This window comes from Saccostrea cucullata, unplaced genomic scaffold (genome assembly GCF_032062105.1).
Source record: "Saccostrea cucullata isolate Sc308-1 unplaced genomic scaffold, CSIRO_AGI_Scuc_v1 ctg75, whole genome shotgun sequence".
NCBI classification, from domain to species: domain Eukaryota; kingdom Metazoa; phylum Mollusca; class Bivalvia; order Ostreida; family Ostreidae; genus Saccostrea; species Saccostrea cuccullata.
Genome location: NW_026940114.1, coordinates 763,096 through 786,192, shown reverse-complemented (window position 1 = coordinate 786,192; position 23,097 = coordinate 763,096). Strand labels below are relative to the sequence as shown.

At 33.3% G+C, this 23,097-nt stretch overlaps 1 protein-coding gene across 9 annotated transcripts in view; it reads right to left on the bottom strand.

Annotated features, from left to right (window-relative positions):
• The window catches only part of LOC134254806 (myosin heavy chain, non-muscle-like), a 47,507-nt gene that overhangs the window by 9,425 nt on the left and 14,985 nt on the right, over positions 1-23,097 (bottom strand). For 7 of the 9 annotated variants that reach the window (XM_062737329.1, XM_062737328.1, XM_062737333.1 and 4 more), the window contains 26 exons: positions 21,723-21,786; positions 20,691-20,789; positions 18,989-19,132; positions 18,591-18,689; positions 18,360-18,478; positions 18,071-18,223; positions 17,812-17,826; positions 14,737-14,907; positions 14,183-14,347; positions 13,942-14,056; positions 13,444-13,625; positions 5,838-6,029; positions 5,524-5,684; positions 5,304-5,412; positions 4,986-5,189; positions 4,756-4,904; positions 4,147-4,417; positions 3,891-4,039; positions 3,244-3,388; positions 2,923-3,135; positions 2,061-2,267; positions 1,845-1,949; positions 1,578-1,730; positions 1,233-1,400; positions 777-889; positions 463-643 (listed from right to left, as the gene is read on the bottom strand). In XM_062737329.1, coding sequence (XP_062593313.1) covers positions 463-643; positions 777-889; positions 1,233-1,400; positions 1,578-1,730; positions 1,845-1,949; positions 2,061-2,267; positions 2,923-3,135; positions 3,244-3,388; positions 3,891-4,039; positions 4,147-4,417; positions 4,756-4,904; positions 4,986-5,189; positions 5,304-5,412; positions 5,524-5,684; positions 5,838-6,029; positions 13,444-13,625; positions 13,942-14,056; positions 14,183-14,347; positions 14,737-14,907; positions 17,812-17,826; positions 18,071-18,223; positions 18,360-18,478; positions 18,591-18,689; positions 18,989-19,132; positions 20,691-20,789; positions 21,723-21,786 — 3,846 coding nt within the window. The remainder of the gene's footprint in view (positions 1-462; positions 644-776; positions 890-1,232; positions 1,401-1,577; positions 1,731-1,844; positions 1,950-2,060; positions 2,268-2,922; positions 3,136-3,243; positions 3,389-3,890; positions 4,040-4,146; positions 4,418-4,755; positions 4,905-4,985; positions 5,190-5,303; positions 5,413-5,523; positions 5,685-5,837; positions 6,030-13,443; positions 13,626-13,941; positions 14,057-14,182; positions 14,348-14,736; positions 14,908-17,811; positions 17,827-18,070; positions 18,224-18,359; positions 18,479-18,590; positions 18,690-18,988; positions 19,133-20,690; positions 20,790-21,722; positions 21,787-23,097) is intronic. The other 2 variants (XM_062737330.1, XM_062737332.1) reach the window with 1 other exon arrangement.

Here is a 23,097-nt window from a genome sequence, read left to right as displayed (position 1 = left end):
AATGAATGAAACCAATTACATTTCCATACTACTGGGAGATGTAGTTTGAATTTTATAGTCTATTCCCGAGGAGTTGAACAGTTCCAAAACTTTAAGGAACTGTGTGCTACATTTAAATGTCTACATATGCTGTTGTACACTTCTTCTTAAACAAGTCTGGATAAACAAAACATCTAGTATTGATGTTAAGTATTTTTTGTACATTTTTCTTTGAATTACACAAGATTTTTCATAAATTGATATCTTTTAAAAACCTCTGGTGATGCATGCTGATTTTACGTCTATGAGCATCTGATGGTAGTGTACTTTTAAATTAAGAATATCTTGAAAAAATTTTCAGTAGGTAAGGTACGTTGCGAATGTCCATAAGAAGAATTAACAAAATTTCCAAACAACAACTTATTGATATGATATTCTACTGAACATTTCTACCATCACTGGATGAAACATGTTGTATCTTACATTCTTTCCTACATCTGAGCTTGTTGATACAAGGTCCTCGAGCTCGCGCTGAGAAGCTAGTCTACCCTTTTCTGCCTTCTCATACATCTCTCTCATTTCCTCCAGTTCTCTCTGAAGGTTCAGGATTTTGGTCTCTTTTTCCCGAGACTCTCTCTCTGCATTATCTCGTTCATTAGCTAACCTGCAATTTTATTTTAAAACATCAAATACAATCTAAATATTTTACATGCATTGTGTTTCTATCATGCATTGTGTTTCTATCATTTTTTTTTTATTTTACAATATGACAAAACAAATAAGAAGAAATTCCATGCCTTTGTGAAACAGCTTTCTCATCAGAGAGCATTTGATCGAATTTCTTCTGTTTTTTCTCCATGTTTGAAGCAGCAGACTTTTGGGTTTCTAATTCTACTGTCAGATCTTCAACCTGAAAATTGATTTAAAAATTCTAAAACATACTGAAAAACATGGAATATTAAAGTCAAATTAGTCCCATTTATTATGGAAATTTTTACTCTCTAACCATCATCCACTTGGTTTAAGGCATTTCATGATAATTCATAAATCAGGCACTTGATCCTAGCAGGGAATTAACACCCCCCCCCCCCTTTCAGTGCTTTTAAGAAACCTCAGTTTCTGATACCAAAATTTTATTCCACTGAAATTGACAAATCCTCCAATTTCATGGTATTTCCGATTTCTGTAAAGTTGAATTTATCAAGACTAGTGCTCTAATTGTATAACCAGCTCCCTGCTGACTGCCAACTGACCTCTGCCTGTAGCTTCTTCTTGGACTTCTCCAATTTGTCAGCTGCTGCCACGGTTTCCTCCAGTCTAACTGTTAACGCATCCACTTCTCGTGCTAGTTTCTTTCTCTGCTCTTCAGCAGTCTCCAGATTATGGGCATCCTCCTCAGATTTTTTCCGCAATTCTCCAAACTTAATAAACAAGGCCAAAAGTGAACTCACAAAATACACTGTTATGTTCAATTTATTGAATATCAAGTTTTTCAAACATCCTCTAATACATACATGTAGATTTGTACCATTTAAATTTTTCTTTTGATTTATTCAAAGACAATTAGGTAGACAAGAGCAATGACGTATGTTGATTACCTTGTTTTGCAGTTCTGCTATTTGCTTTTCCAGCTGCCTTTTGTTTTCCTCCTCTTCTTCAATGCGTTCATTTAGCGAGGAAATGTCATCGGTGGTTTGTCTAAGCTTGGACTGGGCCATTAACTTAGCTTTTGTCTCATCATTTATTAATTCCTGTTATTAAACAGTTAAAAACAAATGAGATTTTGAATAGATTTCATGAAATATAGATCTACATTCAACCACTCATACTTTTTTTTTCAAATGTTGACACCACATACACCTTACCTGAGCATCCACAAGCTGTGCTTCTAAGGAGCTGACCTTCTGTGTCATTTGAATGTTTTTGGTTTCTGCTTGCTCCAGCTGTTTACTAACTGATTCTAATTCAAGCTGAAATTATTCAGTAAAAAAAAAATATAAAATTCATACTCTTTCACATACGGGGAACACATTTTTTAAAGATCAATCCAACTTGCTGATAAGTTTGACAAGAACACTTACACTAAGCTTGGAAGCCTTATCAGCTGCTTCAGCTCTGCTACGCTCAGTTTCCTGAAGCTTAATGGATGCTTCCTGAAGATGCTGCTCAGTCTGCTTCCTTTTTCTTTCAGATTCTGTTTTGGCCATTTGGACAGATTTCAGATCATTACACAAATCTTGATTCTCTGCCTCCAGTGTCTGCTTCGTCTTCTCTAATAGTTGTTTATTCTGAAATAAGTTGAAGAAAGAATACACAGACAAAGTACATTATCATTTGAAATATAAATTATTTTATAATGGCTGAAAACATTTAGTGTAATGTCCCATGAATAGTGAGCTATGACTTATACCTTTTACCTCAAACTTATAACAAAATCAAACTGAAGGCCCATAAGCTACAGTGATTATCTGAGAATTTATTCTCAAAACTGTTTACCTTATTCTGCATTTTTCTGCAATTTAAATGGTTTTTCTTCATAATTTGAGTTTTTCCGGAATTTTATGTTACTTGTGTATTGTCTAATTATTTAAAGAACATTTGAGAACATTTAGATTAGAATGTTTACTGTTATGTTTTAAATATCCATTTATCAGCTATGACATGCATAACTGGAAATCTGGCTATTTAAATATAAGTAAATTGAGAATTTTCTCATTTTTGCTAACAGAGTTTTGTCCTACCAAAAATTATGAATCAACTAATTTAAACATGGTGCTATTTGGATCTACTGTGATTCGATTTGTGACCTTACCCTGTCCCTCCCCTGTTTACAATTTAACAGTCACATGTATCAACACAACTCATTTTAAAATTTTTGCACTAAACATTTCATCAATTACATTGACTGGCAGTGCCAAAAAAAACAACAACAGTGAATCTGACCTTTTTTACATTGTCCAAGTCCTCATTAAGCTGATCTAGCTGCTGTTGGTATTTATGTTTAACGTCATGTACAGTGGATTCATACTGTTTCTGACTGGTCTGTAGAGCTTGTTTGAGATCACGAAGTTCATCCTCCCTTTTGGCCCTGATGTCTTGGACAGCTGCCGTTGCATCTAGATTTTCTTCCAACTCAGTTTTTAATGCCTCCAGTTCCTAAAGAACATATTTAATTTTGCAAAATTTCACTGTCTCGACAGCTGAAAATTAAATGAGCAACAATCAATGCCATAACTATCTAATCTAGTTCATTTTCAAACAAACCTCATTCAAATCCCTTTTCAATTTTTCAGCCTTATTTCTGGCTTCCTTTTCAGCATCTAAATCTTCCTGTAACTCTTGCATTTGAGTCTGGAGATCTCTAAGTTGTTTTTGGAATGTACTTTTTGCAGCTCCTTCCTCTTCAACTCTGCAATTTAAAAAATAAGAAATACATCTTTAAAAGAACAGTCTCTACTGCTTATTTCCTGAGAGAAGAAAAGAAATTTGAAGTTGAAAATAGAGTGATTTTAATAAGAAGAACTTAAATAAGGAACACTGTCAAAAGCCACGAGTTTAGTGTCCATTCTATTTCCACAAATTGGTAGCTTTCTTTATAAAATTCTCAACCTAAATAGCATTGGTACTCAACTAGTGGAATAATAGTAATTTGATGCATTGTCATATAAGTTTTGTCAATCCACTGGTCTATCCTGTACTTAGATGTAAATCTATCCACAAGCTTCTACTCAAACATTTTTGTCGAAACAAGTGATGCTATTCAGTGTATTCACACCAATTCTGCATTCAAGACCTTTTCTTTTAATGTTAAGCTTCGAAAATGTTTAAGAATATATGTTACTTGCCTTTGTTCTTCAGGATCTATAATATATTTTATCATTCCAACTTAAAAACTCTACATATTGACATACTTTTGAAGAGTGAACTGTACTTCTTCTTCACGTTTGGACAAAATGCCCTGAAGTTCTTCAACTTGCTGTCTTTTCTCCAAAAGTTGTTCTCGCAGGTCATTTAACTCTGTCTCAAGGCGTCTTTTAATTTTTTCAAGTTCTTGACGAGCCTATAAAACAATCATCCTCTCTGTTGTTCAGGTATAATTTTAAAAATGCAACATTCATACAATTCAAAGTATAATTCTCACAGATTCATATTTCAGAATTCCATTACCTGTGTTTCTTTTCTTAAACGCTCCTCTAAGTCAGCTATAATAGCTTCATATTTATTTTTCAGTTTTCCTAGCTGTTTAGCTTTCTCTTCTTCCTCTACAAGCTGACTCTGCACTTCATTATAACGTTCTTCCAGACTGCGTTTTTCTTTCACTAATTTCTGATTACTATCATCCTGAACAGCTAAATCTTCTTCTAACTTTTTAATTTTAGATTCTGCTGAGACTTTTTCTAATTGTAATTTCTGTCTTGCTTGTTCTTCATCTTCTAGTCTAAAATTAAACATATTTTCGTTAGCAAAGTAAAAAAAAATTTTTTTAACAAGACCATCACTTGCTGATAAGTAATTTTTTAAAAGATCCCTCCCCCCAAAAAAATTTGGTATCTTGATAACAAATTTATTTCCATGATCTGCATTTTTTCAGACCATGAGAATTTAATTTTTTAAAATGTTATGTAGATGTACATGTATGTTAAGACAAGTGAAAAACGCTTTAGATCTGAGTCTTCTATGCTAATACTTTGATTTCTAATCATGTGTGTATTCTGCTGACCAAGTTTTTATAATAACAAACATAAAAGACTTGTTTAGGTTAGGGTTTTAACTTACTGATCTTCCAAATCTGTGATTGTTTGCTGGAATTTTTTTCGTTCGTCGATGAGTTGATTGCATTTTTCCTCTTCTTCCTCAATTCTGATCTCCATTTCATGAAGAATTTCTTCCAATTCATCCTTCTTTGCTCCTATACGTCGCCTGGCCTACAATTCATTATATTAATATGATACTGTTTTAAGATGACATCCCCGTTCTAAGTTACAGGATCAGGAACTGGTACTCACCTCCTCTGCCTCGGCTGCCACTTCCTCACTGGCCTGAACCTGCTCTGCCAGGATTGATTTCTCCTCAATAATCTGGGCATAGCGACGCTCTATTTCCTCATAATCAGACTTTGTCTTCTCATAGCTTTCCTTATACTTCTCAAGTTCTTTCTCTTTCTGAGTTATCTTTTCTTCTTGTCCAGTAACAGGCAAAAGTGGTTTTACCTATCATAAAGTATGCACTCAATTCTATAATATTTTATTTCCTTTTCAATATTTATCAAGTAAAAAGAATGAAATATTTTGACTTTTAATTAGAAATAAAAGACATTACATTACCTTTGTAAATAGTCTCCACCATGCCCAATTGCGAAGTTTAAGGTAGGCTGCACAATTTCTTTGAATAACTCGGATTGCGCTAAGCTGCTGTAATCGCCTTTGATAATTTCTATATTAAAGATATGAAAAAGCCAAGTGAAAAGAAATGTTTTATTTATATTTTAATACTTTTTTCTTTTTATCAAGAATTTTCAAATTTATAGTCACCAGATTATATTACCTCCTTGCTAATAAGCCTCTGCACAGTGACTGGAACTGTATAATTACATCTGTCAATTTGAGATCTCTTTCCTCCTCCAAATGAGCAAGTACACCAGCTCGGAAAAATATCTTGCTCTGACCAACACGGTACAAGTTTGGATCAAGTTCTAGAGCTGCAATCTACAAAAAGTGTATGCTTTCATTTAAAGATTGTTTTCATGTGATGGCAATTGTACTAGTCCTTCAACATTTCAACTGGCAATACACATGCTTAAAACATAGGTCATAATTAGCAATCAGAATCTTCTTTTTTCCCTTTTTTTCAGATCTTACCATTCTTTCTACAGCCTTCTTTCCATCCATGAATCCTTTAGGAATGCAGTTTGGACAGAGAATTTCATATCTCTGACGGAATTCTTGGAAGAGAATTCTGTTGGGAAACCCTTGTCTACAGATTCTAATTCCTTCCAATACACCATTACATCTCAGCTGCTCCAGCACCAGAGGAGAGTCAATCTTGCCAGCCTATACAACAAAAGTAACTTATATGATGTGTTTAAAAGCACAGAAAATAGTCATGTCAGTAACTAGGAAGTCAATAGCAAGCTCCAGGTAGTATATATGTGACATGACAGTTGCTTATAAAAATAGACTACTTTTGCAGAACTTAAACAACTGTTATCACTGTTTGATATCAACAGAAAGAGCCCATGCAACACTTTTTAAAATTCAATTTTTTTAAATATAAGAAATACATTCTATATCTTCATCTTACATAAAATAAATAAAAAATGACATTTTATATGTTTTGCTTCTTCGGTTTAAAAAAATCAGATAAGTGTATCATTTTTACTAAGGATACACAGTACCTATATTAAATCTAATAATTCTTTAGAGAAGAAACCAAGAACTTACAAATTTTGTTTTCTGAGGGAATGTTGGCAATCTGAATGCATTTCATTTGCCTGATGTGGGAAAAGATTTTCAGAGCTAGGTTTTTTCATTGAAAATGATAGTTTGAAAAATGATTTTTCATTTGTCTTGTTTTATAATAGCAACAAATTATAAGACAATGCACATCATTTGACCAACCTATTGTAATAAAGCATCATGAAAGTAATTAAGCTTAATTAGAGAAATATGTACGTTCCATTTCAATTACTAGATCTTGATCTTAAAGGAACTAGAAAACTGACCAGTCAGCAAGGGCCCCGCCATGGGGTAGAATTATAAGGGTGCACCTTATGGAATGATTCAAAAATATATGACAAATAAGAAACAGCAACTGTATTCTTAAAATTTCAAGATAATTCCTGAATATCCAAAAACCTGTTAATAATATCCTTGTATTTACATAAGGCAGTAAAGAACAACTCAACACTGAATGTATATCTGAACAATAATGAAGCTTGTGTTATATAAAATGCCAGCCTTCAATGAATGCAACTATATATCATGAAGGCATGACCTTAACTTCCAAACAAACAGCAGTTGCAGACAAAGGTTTTCATTAATCTTAAAAGTGACAGATAAAGATAAGCCTTCTGAAGAACTTCATTCGGTTATAACCAATATTTGCCCCGCAAATCAAACTTTGATGGAGATATACAGTAAAACTCGGTTATAGCGAAGTCCTTGGGACCTGAGAATTTTATTCGCTATATCCGTAATTCGTTATATCCGTATAACGAATTCGTATAACCATTATAGCGAATTCGCACTATGCATGTTTTCTTTCAAGTATTACTACCAACTATGTTAGTGAAGCAAATATTACAAAACATATCTTCGATAACTAAGGTTTTCTTATGAATTGAGTTTCATATACAAATGCTAAAAGGAAATAAAGTAAGTTCAATTTATCATTTTTTTTATAATCTTTGAAAGTTCGTTATAAAAGATGTAAATTTCATTATATTTAACCTCAACGGGACTCAAGATCAGTTCGCTATATCCGTAAATTCGTTATATCAGAGTTCGTTATAACCGTAAAATTTTACAAAGATTTGTTAAGAATTTTGCCGGGGACCCAGAAAAACTTCGCTATATCCGTGAATTCGCTATATCCGTGTTCGTACTAAACGAGTTTTACTGTATTTAAGTAAGTTCTTAAACAGGGGAGTATATGCTGACTTCAAAGCACTGAATATTTTCATAAGTAATGACGCCATATGTACGTAATGACATCACAAACATGACGTAAATTTCAGTTTTTTATGAATTTTACAGAAAAATGTACATATTTCGTCGATATTTTGAGTAAAAGTCACCGAGCGCATGTGTGTTCAGGATCAATATTTTGATATAATGTGTAGAATGATAATATCAATGAAATATGTCAATATTGTTCCTGAACAAACTTGCGCTCTATAAATTTTAAAGCTAAAATTGTTGAAATTTTGTCCATTTTGTCCTCTTTCTGAAAAAGGATATAAAATCGGACTAGTTTGTGATGTCATAATAACAAAAATTGTGAATACACTGCTTTGACACTATAATATTTTCTGTTAATTTATATTTCTCACATAATTTATTGAATTCAGCACATTTCATGAAGTTTTCAAAATTTGACTTTTGTGGGGGCAAATATATGCAATATAATGCATATAGTTCTTTTCTGCAGCAGACTAGATAATTAATCCCAAGCGATTAATTGTACTTCTCTCTCATCATTTTCTTCTGAATTTATAATAAGAACGTTTTCAGTAACGATAGAATGAGGTTTTTATCCTACTACATTAAAAATCAATAATATTCTTGAATTTACATGAAGCAAGAAAAAAAATAAATAAATAAAAATAAAAAAAATATATCTTCTTTAATCTATTTCCTGTTTTAAGAATTCAATGAAATCAGAACTCATTGTGTAGGGTATTTCAACAAAAATAAAGTAAAAACATTTATACTTCAATCCACTTAAATGGACTTAACTTCAAAACAAATTTCATTTGTAGACAGAGGTGGTAATTAATCTCATTGTGACAGATAAAGATAATGCTTTGGATTTTTTTCAGGAGGAAAGCTAATTAATCCCAAGGTACTCATTCATTGCAGTATTCAGTTTACAATGGGAACATTTTCAGAAGTTATCTCTCTTTGCCAATTCATTCTTATATAAAGTTAAGCAATCTACCCCCACCACCCCAGCTCCAAACCAGAGGACATAGAGAAACAAACTTAGCATCAAAATATGTCTTTTTGCCTACTGAACTACCATACCAAATTTGAACTTAATTGGGCTACCAAAAAAAAAGTTATTAGGAAAAAACAGAAAATTTGTGGACGGAAGAATGACAGACAGACAGACAGACAGAGTGTTTACTATAGGGCACCCGCAAATCCTTGCGGGGCCCTAATTAGAATCATAACATCCATTTAGACTTATTTTAAAAGTCTGTCAACCAACCCAGACAATCGTGAACTCTTGAAAACTCAAAACTCTTTATCTCTGTAGCTTTTCTTCTGTCCCGGGGACTTCAATATTTCATGATAACTACAGTACACAGGGTTATTTTCACCCCGTGTTATTTCCGCCCTTTCCCACTTGAAAACAATTTTGTCCAGCTTTAACTTCGCCCAGTCATACTGTAGATCACTTAATTTTTGCGAGATAGTCATTGACTCTTTATCAGCCAGACAAAATTTTCACGAATTGTGTTCATTCTACTTCATTGCTCTATATAATCTTAAGGAATTCTTTTATACGCTAGACTTAAATTTTGGCGAGCATACCGTCTCGCGTAATTACGCGAACATAAATTTCTCGCGAATAAAGTGATTTACAGTAGTTTTGATTAAGAACTAGAAAACTGACCAGTCAGCAAGGGCCCTGCCATGGGGTAGAATTATAAGGGTGCACCTTATGGAATGATTCAAAAATATATGATGAATAAGAAACAGCAACTGTATTCTTAAAATTTCAAGATAACTCTTTAATGTCCAAAAACCTGTAAATAATATCCTTGTATTTATTTTACATAAGGCAGTAAAGAACAACTCAACACCGAATGTATATCTAAACAATAATGGAGCTTGTGTTATATAAAATGCCAGCCTTCAATGAATGCAAATATATATCATGAAGGCATGACCTTAACTTCAAAACAAACAGCAGTTGCAGACAAAGGTTTTCATTAATCTTAAAGTGACAGATAAAGATAAGCCTTCTAAATTTTCTGCAGCAGGCCAGATAACTAATCCCAAGGGATTAATTGTACTTCTCTCTCATCATTTTCTTCTGAATTTATAATAAGAACTTTTTCAGTAATGATAGAATGAGGTTTTTATCCTACTGCCTTAAAAATTAAAAATATTCTTGAATTTTCATGAAGCCAAAAAAAAAATAATAATAATAAAAAAACAAGAGGCCCATGGGCCTTATAGGTCACCTGAGCATTATGCAACAACTTTCCAGTGATTGAATTTGATTCATGTTTTAAGCCAGATGCTATGGCATTCACAATTTTGAGAGGCATCATTGATCATCATAACTATACACTTAGCAGTTGCTTAGTTTGGTTACTTAATACCCATAGACAAGGCAGAGGAACAAAAAATACATTTCAACTAATTAGTAATATTCAGCAATAATCAGTAGTGCCCCTACTACACATGAACTCCTGACCCTTAGGCCTAGATCCACACATTGCACAATTTTTGAAAAGGCATCCTTGTTTTTCAAAAATATTTTATTAATACCAAGGAGCAGAATTCAAACAATTCATTCATTTTCAGTCTATAAGTACAGCCCCCCCCCCCTCTATGGTACCCCTGACCCTGGGTCCTTGAAATTCACAATTCTGGAAGCTAACGGTCCTTGTTCGTAACTATATAGGTAATCCAACTGCTTAAAACCCAGGAGCAGAGAAGAAAATTTTCAAAGATTTTATGTATTTCACTATAATCAATAGAGCCCCCCCCCCTAACACCAGAACCCTGACCCTAGGGCCCTAAAATTCACAATTGTGGTAGAGGCACTCTTGCTCATTATAACTATATATTTAGTTAGTTTATTTAATACCTAGGAGCAGAGAAGAAGATTTTAAAAGAATTCATGAATTTTCACTACATAATCAATAGAGCCCCCCCCCCCCCCAACACAAGAACCCCTGACCCTGAGCTCCTAAAATTCACAATTTCGGCAGAGGCACTTATGCTCATTATAACTATGCACTTAGTTAGTTTATTTATTACCTATAAGCAAAGAAGAAGATTTTCCAAGAATTAATGTATTTTCACTATATAATCAATTGAGCCCCGCTCGAACAACAAAACCCCTGACCCTGGAGCCATGCAATTCAAAATTTTAGAAAAGGCACTCTTGCTCATTATAACTATGTGTTAGTAAGTTTATTTAATACCCAGAAACAGAGAAGATTTTCAAAGAATAAATGCATTTTCACTATATAATCAATAGCGCCCCGCCCTAACACCAGAACCCCTGACCCTGGGGTCCTAAAATTCACAATTTTGATAAAGGAACTCTTACTCATCATAACTAGGCACTTACTTAATCTATTGAATAACCGGGAGCAGAGAAGAAGATTTTCAAAGAATTCATGTATTTTTACTCTATAATCAATACAGCCCCCCCCCCCTCTAACACAAGAACCCCTGACCCTGGGGCTTTAAAATTCCCAATTTTCGTAAGGGCACTCTTGCTCGTTATAAATATGCACTTTGATAGTTTAATTAATACCCAGGAGTAGAGAAGAAGACTTTCAAAGAATTCATGTATTTTCACTATATAATCAATAGAGCCCCCCCCCCCCAAACACCAGAACCCCTGACCCTGGGGCCATAAAATTCACAATTTTGGTAGAGGCACTCTTGCTCATCATAACTATGTAAGTAGTTTGTTTATTTAATGACCAGGAACAGAAAAGAAGATTTTCAAAGAAATAATGCATTTTCACTATATACTTATTTAGCCCCGCCCTAGCACTAGAACCTCTGACCCCAGGGCCATGAATTTCACAATTTTGGTAGAGGACTCAATGCTGATTACAATCATGCAAACAGTTTGACTGCTTGATGTCCAGGAGTAGAGAAGAAGATTTTTAAAGATTGCATTAATTTTAGTGGTTTTGGCCCCATCCCTCAGGCCCCAGGGGTGCAGGGATCATGAAATTCACAATTTTTGTTCCCCTTCACCCATAGATGCTTTGTGCCAAATTTGGTTGAAATTGGTTGAGTAGTTGCAGAGAAGAAGCTTAAAATGTTCAAATGTTAACGCACAACGCACGACGCACGACGCACGACGACGGACGACGATAAAGAACAACTTAACACTGAATGTATATTTAAACAATTATGATGCTTGTGTTATATAAAATGCCAGCCTTCAATGAATGCAAATATCATGAAGGCTTGACCTTAACTTCAAACAAACAGCAGTTGCAGACAAATGTTTACATTAATCTTAAAGTGACAGTTAAAGAAAAGCCTACTAAATTTTCTGCAGCAGGCAAGATAATTACTCCCAAGGGATTAATTGTACCTCTCTCATCATTTTCTTCTAAAGTTACAATAAGAACTTTTTCAGTTGAAAAAAAGTAAATTAAAAACTCTTCTTTAATCTATTTCTTGTTTTTAGAATTCACTGAAATCATAACTATTAAACAAAAATAAATTAAAAAAATTTATATTTAAATCCACATTTCAGAGTGTTCATAGCATTCCAAATTGACTTAACTTCAAAACAAACTTCATTTGCAGACAGAGATGGTAATTCATCTCAATGTGACAGATAAAGATAATGCTCTGGATTTTCTTCAGGAGGAAAGCTAATTAATCCCAAGGGACTCATAGCAGAATTCAGTTTACAATGGGAACATCTTCAGCAGTTATCTCTCTTTGCCAATGCATTCTTATATAAAGTTGAGGAATCTACCCCACCACCCCAGCTCCAAACCAGGGGACATAGAGAACCAAACTTAGCATCAAAATATGTATTTCTGCCTACTGAACTACCATACCAAATTTGTACTTGATTGGGCAACCATAAAAAAAGTTGCCCATTCATTCTTATGCATAGTTAAGGAATCTACCCCACCACCCCAGCTCCAAACCAGAGGACATAGAGAGACAAACTTAGCATCATAATATGTCTTTTTGCCTACTGAACTACCATACCAAATTTGAACTAAATTGGGCTACCATAAAAAAAGTTATTAGGAAAAAACAGAAAATTTGTGGACGGAAGAATGACAGACGGACAGACAGACGGACAGACAGACAGACAGAGTGATTACTATAGGGCACCCGCAAATCCTTGCGGGGCCCTAATAATAAAGTAGGGTATTTCAACAAAAATAAAGTAAAAACATTTATACTTCAATCCAGATTTCAGAGTGTTCATAGCATTCCAAATGGACTTAACTTCAAAACAAACTTTATTTGCAGACAGAGGTGGTAATTAATCTCAATGTGACAGATAAAGATAATGCTTTGGATTTTCTTCAGGAGGAAAGCTAATTAATCCTAAGGGACTCATTCATTGCAGTATTCAGTTAACAATGGGAACATTTTCAAAAGTTATCTCTCTTAGCCAATTCATTCTTATATAAAGTTAAGGAATCTACCCCACCACCCAGCTCCAAACTAGAGGACAAAGAAAAACACACTTAGCATCAAAATATGTCTTTTTGCCTACTGAACTACCATACCAAATTTGAACTTAATGGACTACAATAAAAAAAGTTATTAGGAAAAAACAGAAAATTTGTGGACGGCAGAATGACAGACGGACAGACAGACAGATTACTATAGGGCACCCGCAAATCCTTGCGGGGCCCTAATTATACTGTATTCCTTGAATACACTTCGTTTCAAATTTGCCCAAAGGGGGATAAGATGAAACGGAGGAAATTAAAACGCAGGCGAAAATTTTCCTGCATACAGTATTTGAATGAAAAAGTTTATCACTGAAAAGACTGACCTTTTTCTCATGATTTGGAATGATACATCTGACAAAGTTAGGGTTGGTGTTGCGTAGTGTAGCCATGAGCTTGGATAACTGTTCCTTGTAGAGCTGACCAACAGTCCTAAACATCCCCTTCCTTGTTCGAGATCCAAACATGGTATCTCCGCCAGCTGTGGCCCCCATTCCAACAATTTCAGCTGAAACAGGAGTATCCTTCATGTATTTGACACTCACAATTTCAAATGTTAGCAAGTTCTTTTTTAAAGGATAAATAGACTATATTAAACTAATGTCAAGTTATGGTTGTATTTCTTGCATATCCATTGCATTTGATTTCAGTCTGAGAAATGTTTTAAATATTGAATTAGTTTGTCAAAAGGATCATTACCGATTCACCCAAAACCTGAAAGGTAACCCATTTCTTTCAAATTTAATCATGTAACTTCCTACAATTTTCTTCTTAAATATTTCTATATATTTGTTACAGCTGTAAATCCATCAGACTAAGATTACCATCTTTCCATATTGCTGCAACAAAGGAGTCGGACGAGTTCTGCATCAGAGACACTACATTTTCATTCAAAGGATCCATATTCTTCATTAACCATTGGCTTGCTGAGTAGTCCACCTAAAATTAATAAACTTTTATTTCAAAAAAAAGATTAATAAAAAAAAAAGCAAGTCTTTTGTATAAATGACTTTTTTCTTTAATCTTAATATAAATAGGAATTATTTGTGAAGATTAAATACAAACCTGGCCAGCATAATGAATAAGGCTAAAATCAGCATCAGCTCGAAAGTCAGGCTTCCTAAATTTGGGATGTGTGGAATGTTGTGCAATAACTTTGTCAATGAAAGTTTTATCTGTGGCTTTCGGGAACCAGCATTCCTCATCCAAAAGTGCTAGAATACCTAATGGCTGAAAACATAAATTCCCATGCTTAGGGCAGACAATAATAAATGACTAACTTTTCAATAGTAAAATACTACAGCTTAGAATCCAAGTCCCTTTTTTAACCTTTAATATTCAACATAATCTCTGAATTCGAGTTTTCTTTAAACCACAGTTTTTTTGTTTTAATTTTGATGTTGTCCACCAATGCATACAAAAGGTATAGAAATTCCTACGTTTCCACATTGGCTATTATATTCTTTATGATTCTTTCTACATACCTGATTGCTGGATTTGTGCAAACATATCATGCAATATTTTTTTTGATTTAAGATCAATCAAAGAAACTATTAATGTCTCTTAAATAGGACCAAATTAATTTAAAGCTTTCTAGTGATTATGGAAAACTATTTTACTTTCTCTAAAAGGTCAATGGTAGGCTGAAGATCTAGTCCAAAATCAATAAATTTCCATTCAATTCCCTCCCTTTGGTATTCCTCTTGCTCCAGAATAAACATGGTGTGATTGAACAGCTGCTGCAGTTTCTCATTTGTGTAGTTGATGCACAATTGCTCAAATGAATTCATCTGCAAAACACAGAAAAATAAACACAATTAATAAAAGTATCATTTAGTCCATAAGTCATATGCATTTGTAATATCAGTAATGGAGATCTGGTGGGGATCACCTTAAGTCTTATCCCTACCCCCCCCCCCCCCCCCCCAAAAAAATATACATATATATCAGTGTTTTATCATTTTTAATTTCAGTGATGATATCTACAACTTCAAAGATTCTCTTCATACAATCCACAACCAACATTCAATGGGCAACTTACACCAAGTTTACATCATGCCATGCCAATAAAGAGAAAACAAGAGAGAAAACACAATTCTTTTGTCTGAAATGCTAATAAAATACACCCTACATTAAAGCTTAAGTATCCAAGATTTCAATAATTACATAGTTCACCTAAATGAATACTGTAAATCTGGAAATTTTTGCTGTAGATAAATTTTTAGCAAATTTGCGAGTTCATTGCATTCACAAAAATATTTTTCTTAAAAATAAATTACCAATAAGAAAATGTAAACAAAGCAGTGGTAATTCGCAAAATTTTGAAACGTAAAAATTAATCAACACCATTTTGACCCGAATTCGCAAAATAAAATCGACGTAAAAATTTCCAGATTTACGGTATTATGTCAATTGAAGTACTGCTCCCTGACTATAAAAAAATGCTGGTAGTGTGCAACTGTGCATCTATAGTTGCATAACATATGCAAGTTTTGACACTTCTTTAGGAATTATAGAATAGAAACCTAGGAATGAACTTCAATAGACTAGTGAATTAGAAATGAATTTTAATAGACTTTAAACTGGCCTGACATCCACAAGATATCAGTTAGATCTAGCATCTGAAGCAGGTTTGGTAGATTTCATACATCAATGCATCATCCAAGTTTAGCCATCATAGAGCAAGCGATTACTTGGGAATGGACCTGTTCACTTTATCCTGGTCAATCATCCAGAAGAAGCAGTTTTGATACAGTATCCGAAGTAACTTGAGTAATATGTATCTTTAGATACACTATCCAGGGAAGTTAAGTAACACTTTTAGTTACCTGGAGTTATATCTGCTCTAAAACTCTTCTTTTTTGGAAATTACTGGCTGAAAAAGCATCTTACATGCATCTTAAACTGAATGGTACAATGAAATATAGAAGATAAATCTCCTAGGCGACTCTGATCAAATATGGCATAGAAATACTTGAAAAGAAATATTATTATAATGATACCTAATAAAACTCTCTTGGAAAGTTGTCTGCACATATATACATTGATTACAAACTGAAATCAAAATTGACAATTGGCTTGAAATACTGTAAATGTATTATATTTGGCATGCACGATATTTGACGAACATTGATTTTTGAACAGGTTAGCGTAGATTTGATTTAGCGCATTTCTTCATTTTCGTATACATGAGTGTATGTGCAAGACATTTAGCGTTGTACTTGAATTAGCGGATGTTTCTTTCCGCCAAAGGCGCTAAAAAGAATACACAGCCAAATGTAATACGTTTACAGTACTATGGAATCATCAATGTTTGTTGGGGTCCCTGTTCGTGGAATTCAGTGGTCACCCCTATCCACAAATTTACCTCCCCTTCAACAATTATTAGTTTACCATAACTTTTCATTGAATCTTCAGTATATACAAGTTGCCCACAAAATTACATCTATATACACGAACAAACTTTTGCTTGCCCACAAACGCTGATCTCCACAAATTAAAATGCTTCCACAGTAGTAGGGCTGGAACGATACTACTTTTTCTATATTGATACATATCATGATATAGCCATGATACAATATCATAATATACAATGTATCAAGATATGTTCAATTGGTAATAAAATCTTTTTTGTATTGAAATGAACAAACATTTCTTCACAAATGAGAATAATTCTTTCAAAGAAATTGTATATCTGTTGTAGAAAAAAATTATTTTACAAAAGTTGTGTTCATTATTACGCATTTCATATTTTTATTTAGCATATTTATTTTTTATACATATAAAACCCCAAATGTAAGTAAAGAAAGATAAACATTTCCTTTTTTGCTACATTTCAATTTTTCTTTATACATATCAATTTGTGTATTTTCCTCACACAGAATCGATATCATCGATTCGTGATATATCGTCCTAGCCCTATTTTTAAAACGCAATGTAGTCTTTGGATGGCCTCTGAAGCAAAGTTAAACAAGGAAGAGAGCAAACACAAGATATTTTGAATAAAATAAGCTTGTAAACTAAATTAGATTTCTTTTAAAACCTCAAAATAACAGACATACATATTTAATTTGTTGTGGACAGAATTTTGCAACTAGCAGTTAAAAATCTGCGATCTAGTTCTTAAAACAGTAATTTAAAGATTTTATTTAAGAAATTTACAATCAGTTTGTGTAAGACTTTTGTATCTAGCCTGTAAGGAAACTTGATTGTCTACATACTGTATATGATGGGTAAACTAACTAAATACACAATGCAAAGAACAAATGGTCCTACTGTGATTAAGGTAATTAAGTTTTTAATGATGAGGTGCTAGAACAATATAATGATTAGTAGGAATTCTACATCTCAAATCATATTATCACATTGAACATTATTACACAATAAAAACACACTCCTCATTTCCCTTCAAAGCATTCATTAGCATTAATGTTTTATTTATTACTTTCCCTTGTCATATTATTTTTGAAATATAATATTCAAAAAATATGTCATTGAAGATTAAGTTATGAATTTGTCTTCTTTCTCTCTGAATATATTTCAACAATGCATTTTTGATTAATGCCTATTTCTTAGTGTTTATATATATGGATACACAACATCATTCAACTGATGGACAAGGTGTGAACTGATAAAATCATGCTGAACATCAGCAAAAAACACACAAATAATGAGAAAAACTGACTATAATTTACCTTGCCCTCACTTGACTGCAGGGAAAAATGGATATCCATACATTAAATATTTCCTTTTTTGGTTCATAGACAAATTAAAACCTTTTTTTGGAAATATTCACTTTCAGCATACATGTATCAACATTGCAGCGCATTTTAAACTACAAATCTTTATGTATACACAAAGCCTATACCCAATGATCAAATGCGAAATAAATACATATTTCCTGTTTCCTTGTTGGATTTGATTTATTCCTTATCAACAAAACAGTCTACCTACCTTGAAAATTTCAAATCCAGCAATATCCAGAATTCCAATAAAAGATGCCCCCTGTCTCTTGGTTCTGTCCAAAGATCTATTGATTCTTGTCACCAGCCATCTGAACATTCTTTCATACAGAGCTTTAGAAATGGCTTCAACAGAAAACTCCACCTATATTAAATTTGATTTTTGATATTTACAAGTACACCTTTTTATAATTTAACATGTCAGTGAATATTCTGTTTAGTATATCAAGGTTTTCCTGCATTGTCTTACAAAAGCAGTTCTACATTGAGTAGTTCTGTACCTGTTCCTTGGTCTGTGCCTTTGTGACGTAGTCCCTCCCCACTTTGATTCTTGGTCTCAGGAAAGCTTGAACAACAGCAGTCACTGGCACACCCAGAAGATGACAAACTTTTTGGGCAACTTGACAGCAATAAAAGAAGTACTCATTTTAACCTTCCAGAAATGTAATGTTAAAGACAGATATAAGAATAACTACCTCGAATGAAGAGTACTAAGTGATTCATAAAATTACCCGTGTCATCTGGCATTGATGCTTGATCTGAATTCCTACTCTCCTGCTTAAACTGCATATTTCCAAACATAAGAACAGATGACACCACTCTCAAAATGGCTATAAGAAAGAGAATTAACAAATACATGTATACTTTCTATATGCATTTTGAGAGTAATTTCAAGCTGTAAGTATTTCATAGAATAAAAGTCTACATGTTTATACTGCAAAAAGAATTCATGTATGTGTACATCATGGCATATGATGCAGTTAAATGAATGGTTAAAATTCCCCATGAAGAATGTTGCGATTGCTCTTTTCAAGAAATAAACTGAGTACAGCAACACATAATGAAAAATTGATTATGTTAGTAAATTTCTCCTATTAACATGAAAAGACCTTAAAACAAAGAGTCTTACCAGCCTGTTCCTCTGGACCAATGCCCATAATGGTCATGGCTTCCGCAGTGGCCCGAAATTCTGCACCATCGTCAACCCCATTTACAGGAATTCTACCTCCCGATAAAAAGCGATAGTTTCTGATGTCATCCAATAGAAACTCCTCTGTTAAAAAACAAATATCAAGCTATTTACTTCTTTAATCATCTAGTTTCAGATTACTATTTCTTGCTAGGGTCAACTCAACATTAATGTTAGTCACTTGATTCCAGATTAATACATTTCCATTCAGACTAATAAAATCTGTAAGTAGTCTGAACAAAACCATGAAAAAGATGTCAGATATCATGGATGTATTGAATAGCCAAAGCAAATGAGTTTGTACATCTGTACTTAATGATTGGGAGATTCATTCAATTTGTCGAATAAAACATTTCACCTGTACAGTTTTGTATGCTGTGCTCATTTTATACAGGATATTACATGTTTTGTTGTTAAATATGGAACACAACGTACTATTCCTTTTGTACTTAAAGGAAGTTGTTACAAAACATTCATCTTGCATTATTTGATGGACTTGTTTAAGTAAAGAAGCACTGATCTGGCTAAATTAATGCCTTAAAAGTAATTGTCCAACTCCCCTTGCTGAACTCTCCTCACAGTATATCATGGAACTTAAAGGCAGAGATTTTAAGAACCGCCTTCAAAAAAACCTGGTCTGGGTAGCCCTGTCAATCAAGTGTGTGAAAGTCCATCATTGGATGCTGGAACTTAATTGACACTTACTTACTGGTCCCTGTATATACCCTGTACACCTTGATTGGGACTTGCGGTGACCTTCTAATTAACTTTTGATCCTTTGGTGTTTACTGAACATGGTATACAGAAACTGTATAATTACTATGGAAATTTTATATTGATAATATAAGAATTAAATGTATCTTTAGTATTTGAAAGTATGATAATATAATATTCATTTTGAAAAAATTAACCTTTCACACGTAAAACTTTTTTTTTCAAATGAAATTTCGATTTTAATTTTAATATGTTAAATGGTAAACCTAAAGTGGAGATGTTATTGACAAAGTTCAGAGCAGCACTGTGTAAAGTAACTGAATTTAAAAATAATGTTTCCAATCATGGGTCACCTATATTTTCCTTTTTTATTCAGTTAAGAATTTACAATCAATCTTTTTTAGCATGTTTCATGGTGATGAAATCTTATTGAGGTTAGGATATAAAACCTAGATATTTTTTCTTAGTGAAATGTAGTTAACTCAACTCTCTTTTCATTTTATTAATAGATGGGATCCTGGGGAGGAATGAATTTTAAAAGTCTAATCTGGTTGTTACAGGAGTTTTTTTTTTTTTACATCAACACATACACTAACATCTAAAGCAATCTTTATTTTATAGTATGATAAAATAATAAATTTTCTAAATGGGTAGGGGTATTTTCAAAGAGTAAAAAATAAATCAAAATAAAATTGAAAAAAACTTTTTACTACTAATTTTAAAATTGTCTCAAAATCCCCAACACAGGTAAAGTTTGACATCTGGGTATTTCACTGTGTATTAAATCACTTCCTGTGTATAGGGATTAGGAGACAGATGGCCACAGGTAGACTGCTAGCCCCTAAGGCATTCACACCTGTACAAAATAAGCCCCTCCCTCACCTGGAATTTACCATCCGGTAAAAAATCTCTGCCTTTAAAAACTTACTTCTCTGATCAGCTGTTGCACCAGCAAAGAACTGGTAAAAAATATGAAAACATCTTTCATTTTCTGCCTGCCTTACAGCTCTTGACTTTTCTAGAAGATCTTAAGTGTGCTAAGGAAAAGTTTTGCTCATCTTTTTATCTTTTAACACTTATGGTTGATTGCTTGTGTTGCAATGTTGCAACCTTTCACTCCTCCTCATTATACAGGGTTGCAAATAACATTTAAACCTTAGGGGTCATGTGGGCCCCCAACTTCACAAATTTTACTAGCCCTCATTGATTTTATGGGGCCCACAATTTTTTTTTCACTTTGTAAACAAATTTTTCATATTAAAACATAAGAGAAAAATACTTTATGGCCATAGTATTTCATTATTTCTTTTCAAATTTTTCCTGCAGACTACACTACCAAATGTATGAAATTCCATGTTATCATTCAATTCAAATTTGCTTCTTCTGATTTCAGTTGTTTCAGGGCATGTATTTTGAATTAGGCTTAAAAAATATTTGATTCTTGTAACATTCCCAAATAACCAAAGGTCGGTATGTCGGTTTTTTTTTTTTTTTTTATATAAATGAAGGAGCCAAACATCCCTGGACTGAATTAACCAGGTGTTATATTTACAGTGGACACCCAACATGGCTGCATGCCTTAGTAGCGGCAGAAAAAGAACTTCAAAAAGTTGTTGGGGAATTCTTGTTACAATAATGATTACTCTTTAAATTTAAGGTAAACATTGACTAGGTTGACATAATTTGTATCTCAAATAAAGCTACAATTAATATTTGAAACATGGAATCAGCTGAATGATCAAACACAGAAAAATCCGCCTGGGATATGAAAACGAAAGTACATTGAATAGTTGAACCAAACTACGATCTGATTCTGGAAAAGGTCCGATAAAATTCTTACTCGCCATGTGGGCGATAATATTCTGAAGAGCTGGTCGCTCACAGGAAAATTTACTCGCATTTGCGAGTGGGCGAGTGGTTATTTGCAACCCTGTTATATTTACAATCAGTTAAAGGATACATGTCTCAATGTTGGCTCCTGATATGTATCCTGAGGAATCAAAGTTGATTCTTATGAATTTTCCCTGGAAAAAAAAACACAGTTCACTTAGTATTAATTGATTCTCAGTTACATAAGACTTTAAATATGCAGAAAGAATCATTCAGACCACTAAGTTTGAGTTTGTTCTTTAAGTACAATTCTTGTCTATAATTTTTAATCATTTAGTTGTTTTTAAGGCATTAAGCATCGTCTCAAAGCCACAGTTCGGAGTCAGGTTATAGCTTTCTCCTACCCGTGGCTGCTTGATCACATAAATTGTTGTAATCTTGGAATATCTAGGTCTGTATGCCTTGACTTCATGATCAGCTAAAGACAATATTTGTTTCCATCACAATTGAAATCAACAACTGACATAATCAGTTCACAAAAATATTTTGTAAACTACAATTGGGTATCGAAAGATCGCATCAAAGTTCATTTTCTGACTAAGCTTTACTCGTATTGGTCAATATTTTAATGAGGTACAAAATATTCTCTTCTTATTCGACCACGTCCAGAATGAGAGAGGATCGTACATTTTTGTCATAGTTTGCGAGGATGGGCATTAAGGGTCCCATAAATTTAATTCTTACTTGAAATGTACAATTTCATACATATTTAAACAATGAATTCATGTTTTTTTATGTCTTTGGTCCTATAACATACCTGGCTGTGTCGATAAATTGAATACCGCGTTAGCGCAGTATGATAATTTGTCAGCAGGGCCAAGTGTGTTATAGAACAGTTGATATCCAAAAATATGAATGCAATATTTACATTCTCTAATTTTCCCTTTTCATAATTGTTTATTTCATTACCAGTAATCTTTAAGGTGAATTTAGCGCCCTTTAAACTGACGTGCTTTTTAGATGTAAGAGCTGTTTTTGACGTTACTAAGTCAAAATAAGGCAAAAAAACATTGCGAAAAAGTGACTAATTAATTTTAAACACACATTTGTTGTATTTTTATGCTAAATTAACAGGGTTAAATTTTTTTTTATTAAATTGTTTCAAAACCTTGTACATTTTGGTGTTCCTAGGGTATTTAAAATGCATATAGTTCCTGCTGTGTATTCTAACACAAGGTGACAAGGTTTGGTGCGTGTTACAGAAATTTGAAGGCCGTGGATTTCTAATGGATTTCATAAAGAAAATTACACTGAATGTAAATATAACAACTTGACTTTTATTCCATTATGGAATCAAATCCTTAGTATGAACCGATATCTTTTCTTAAACCACAAAAAATATGACCCCTCAATAATAAGTGATTTTTCAGTCTCAATAAATGCAAACAAACTAGAAAACTGACCAGTCAGCAAGGGCCCCGCCATGGGGTAGAATTATAAGGGTG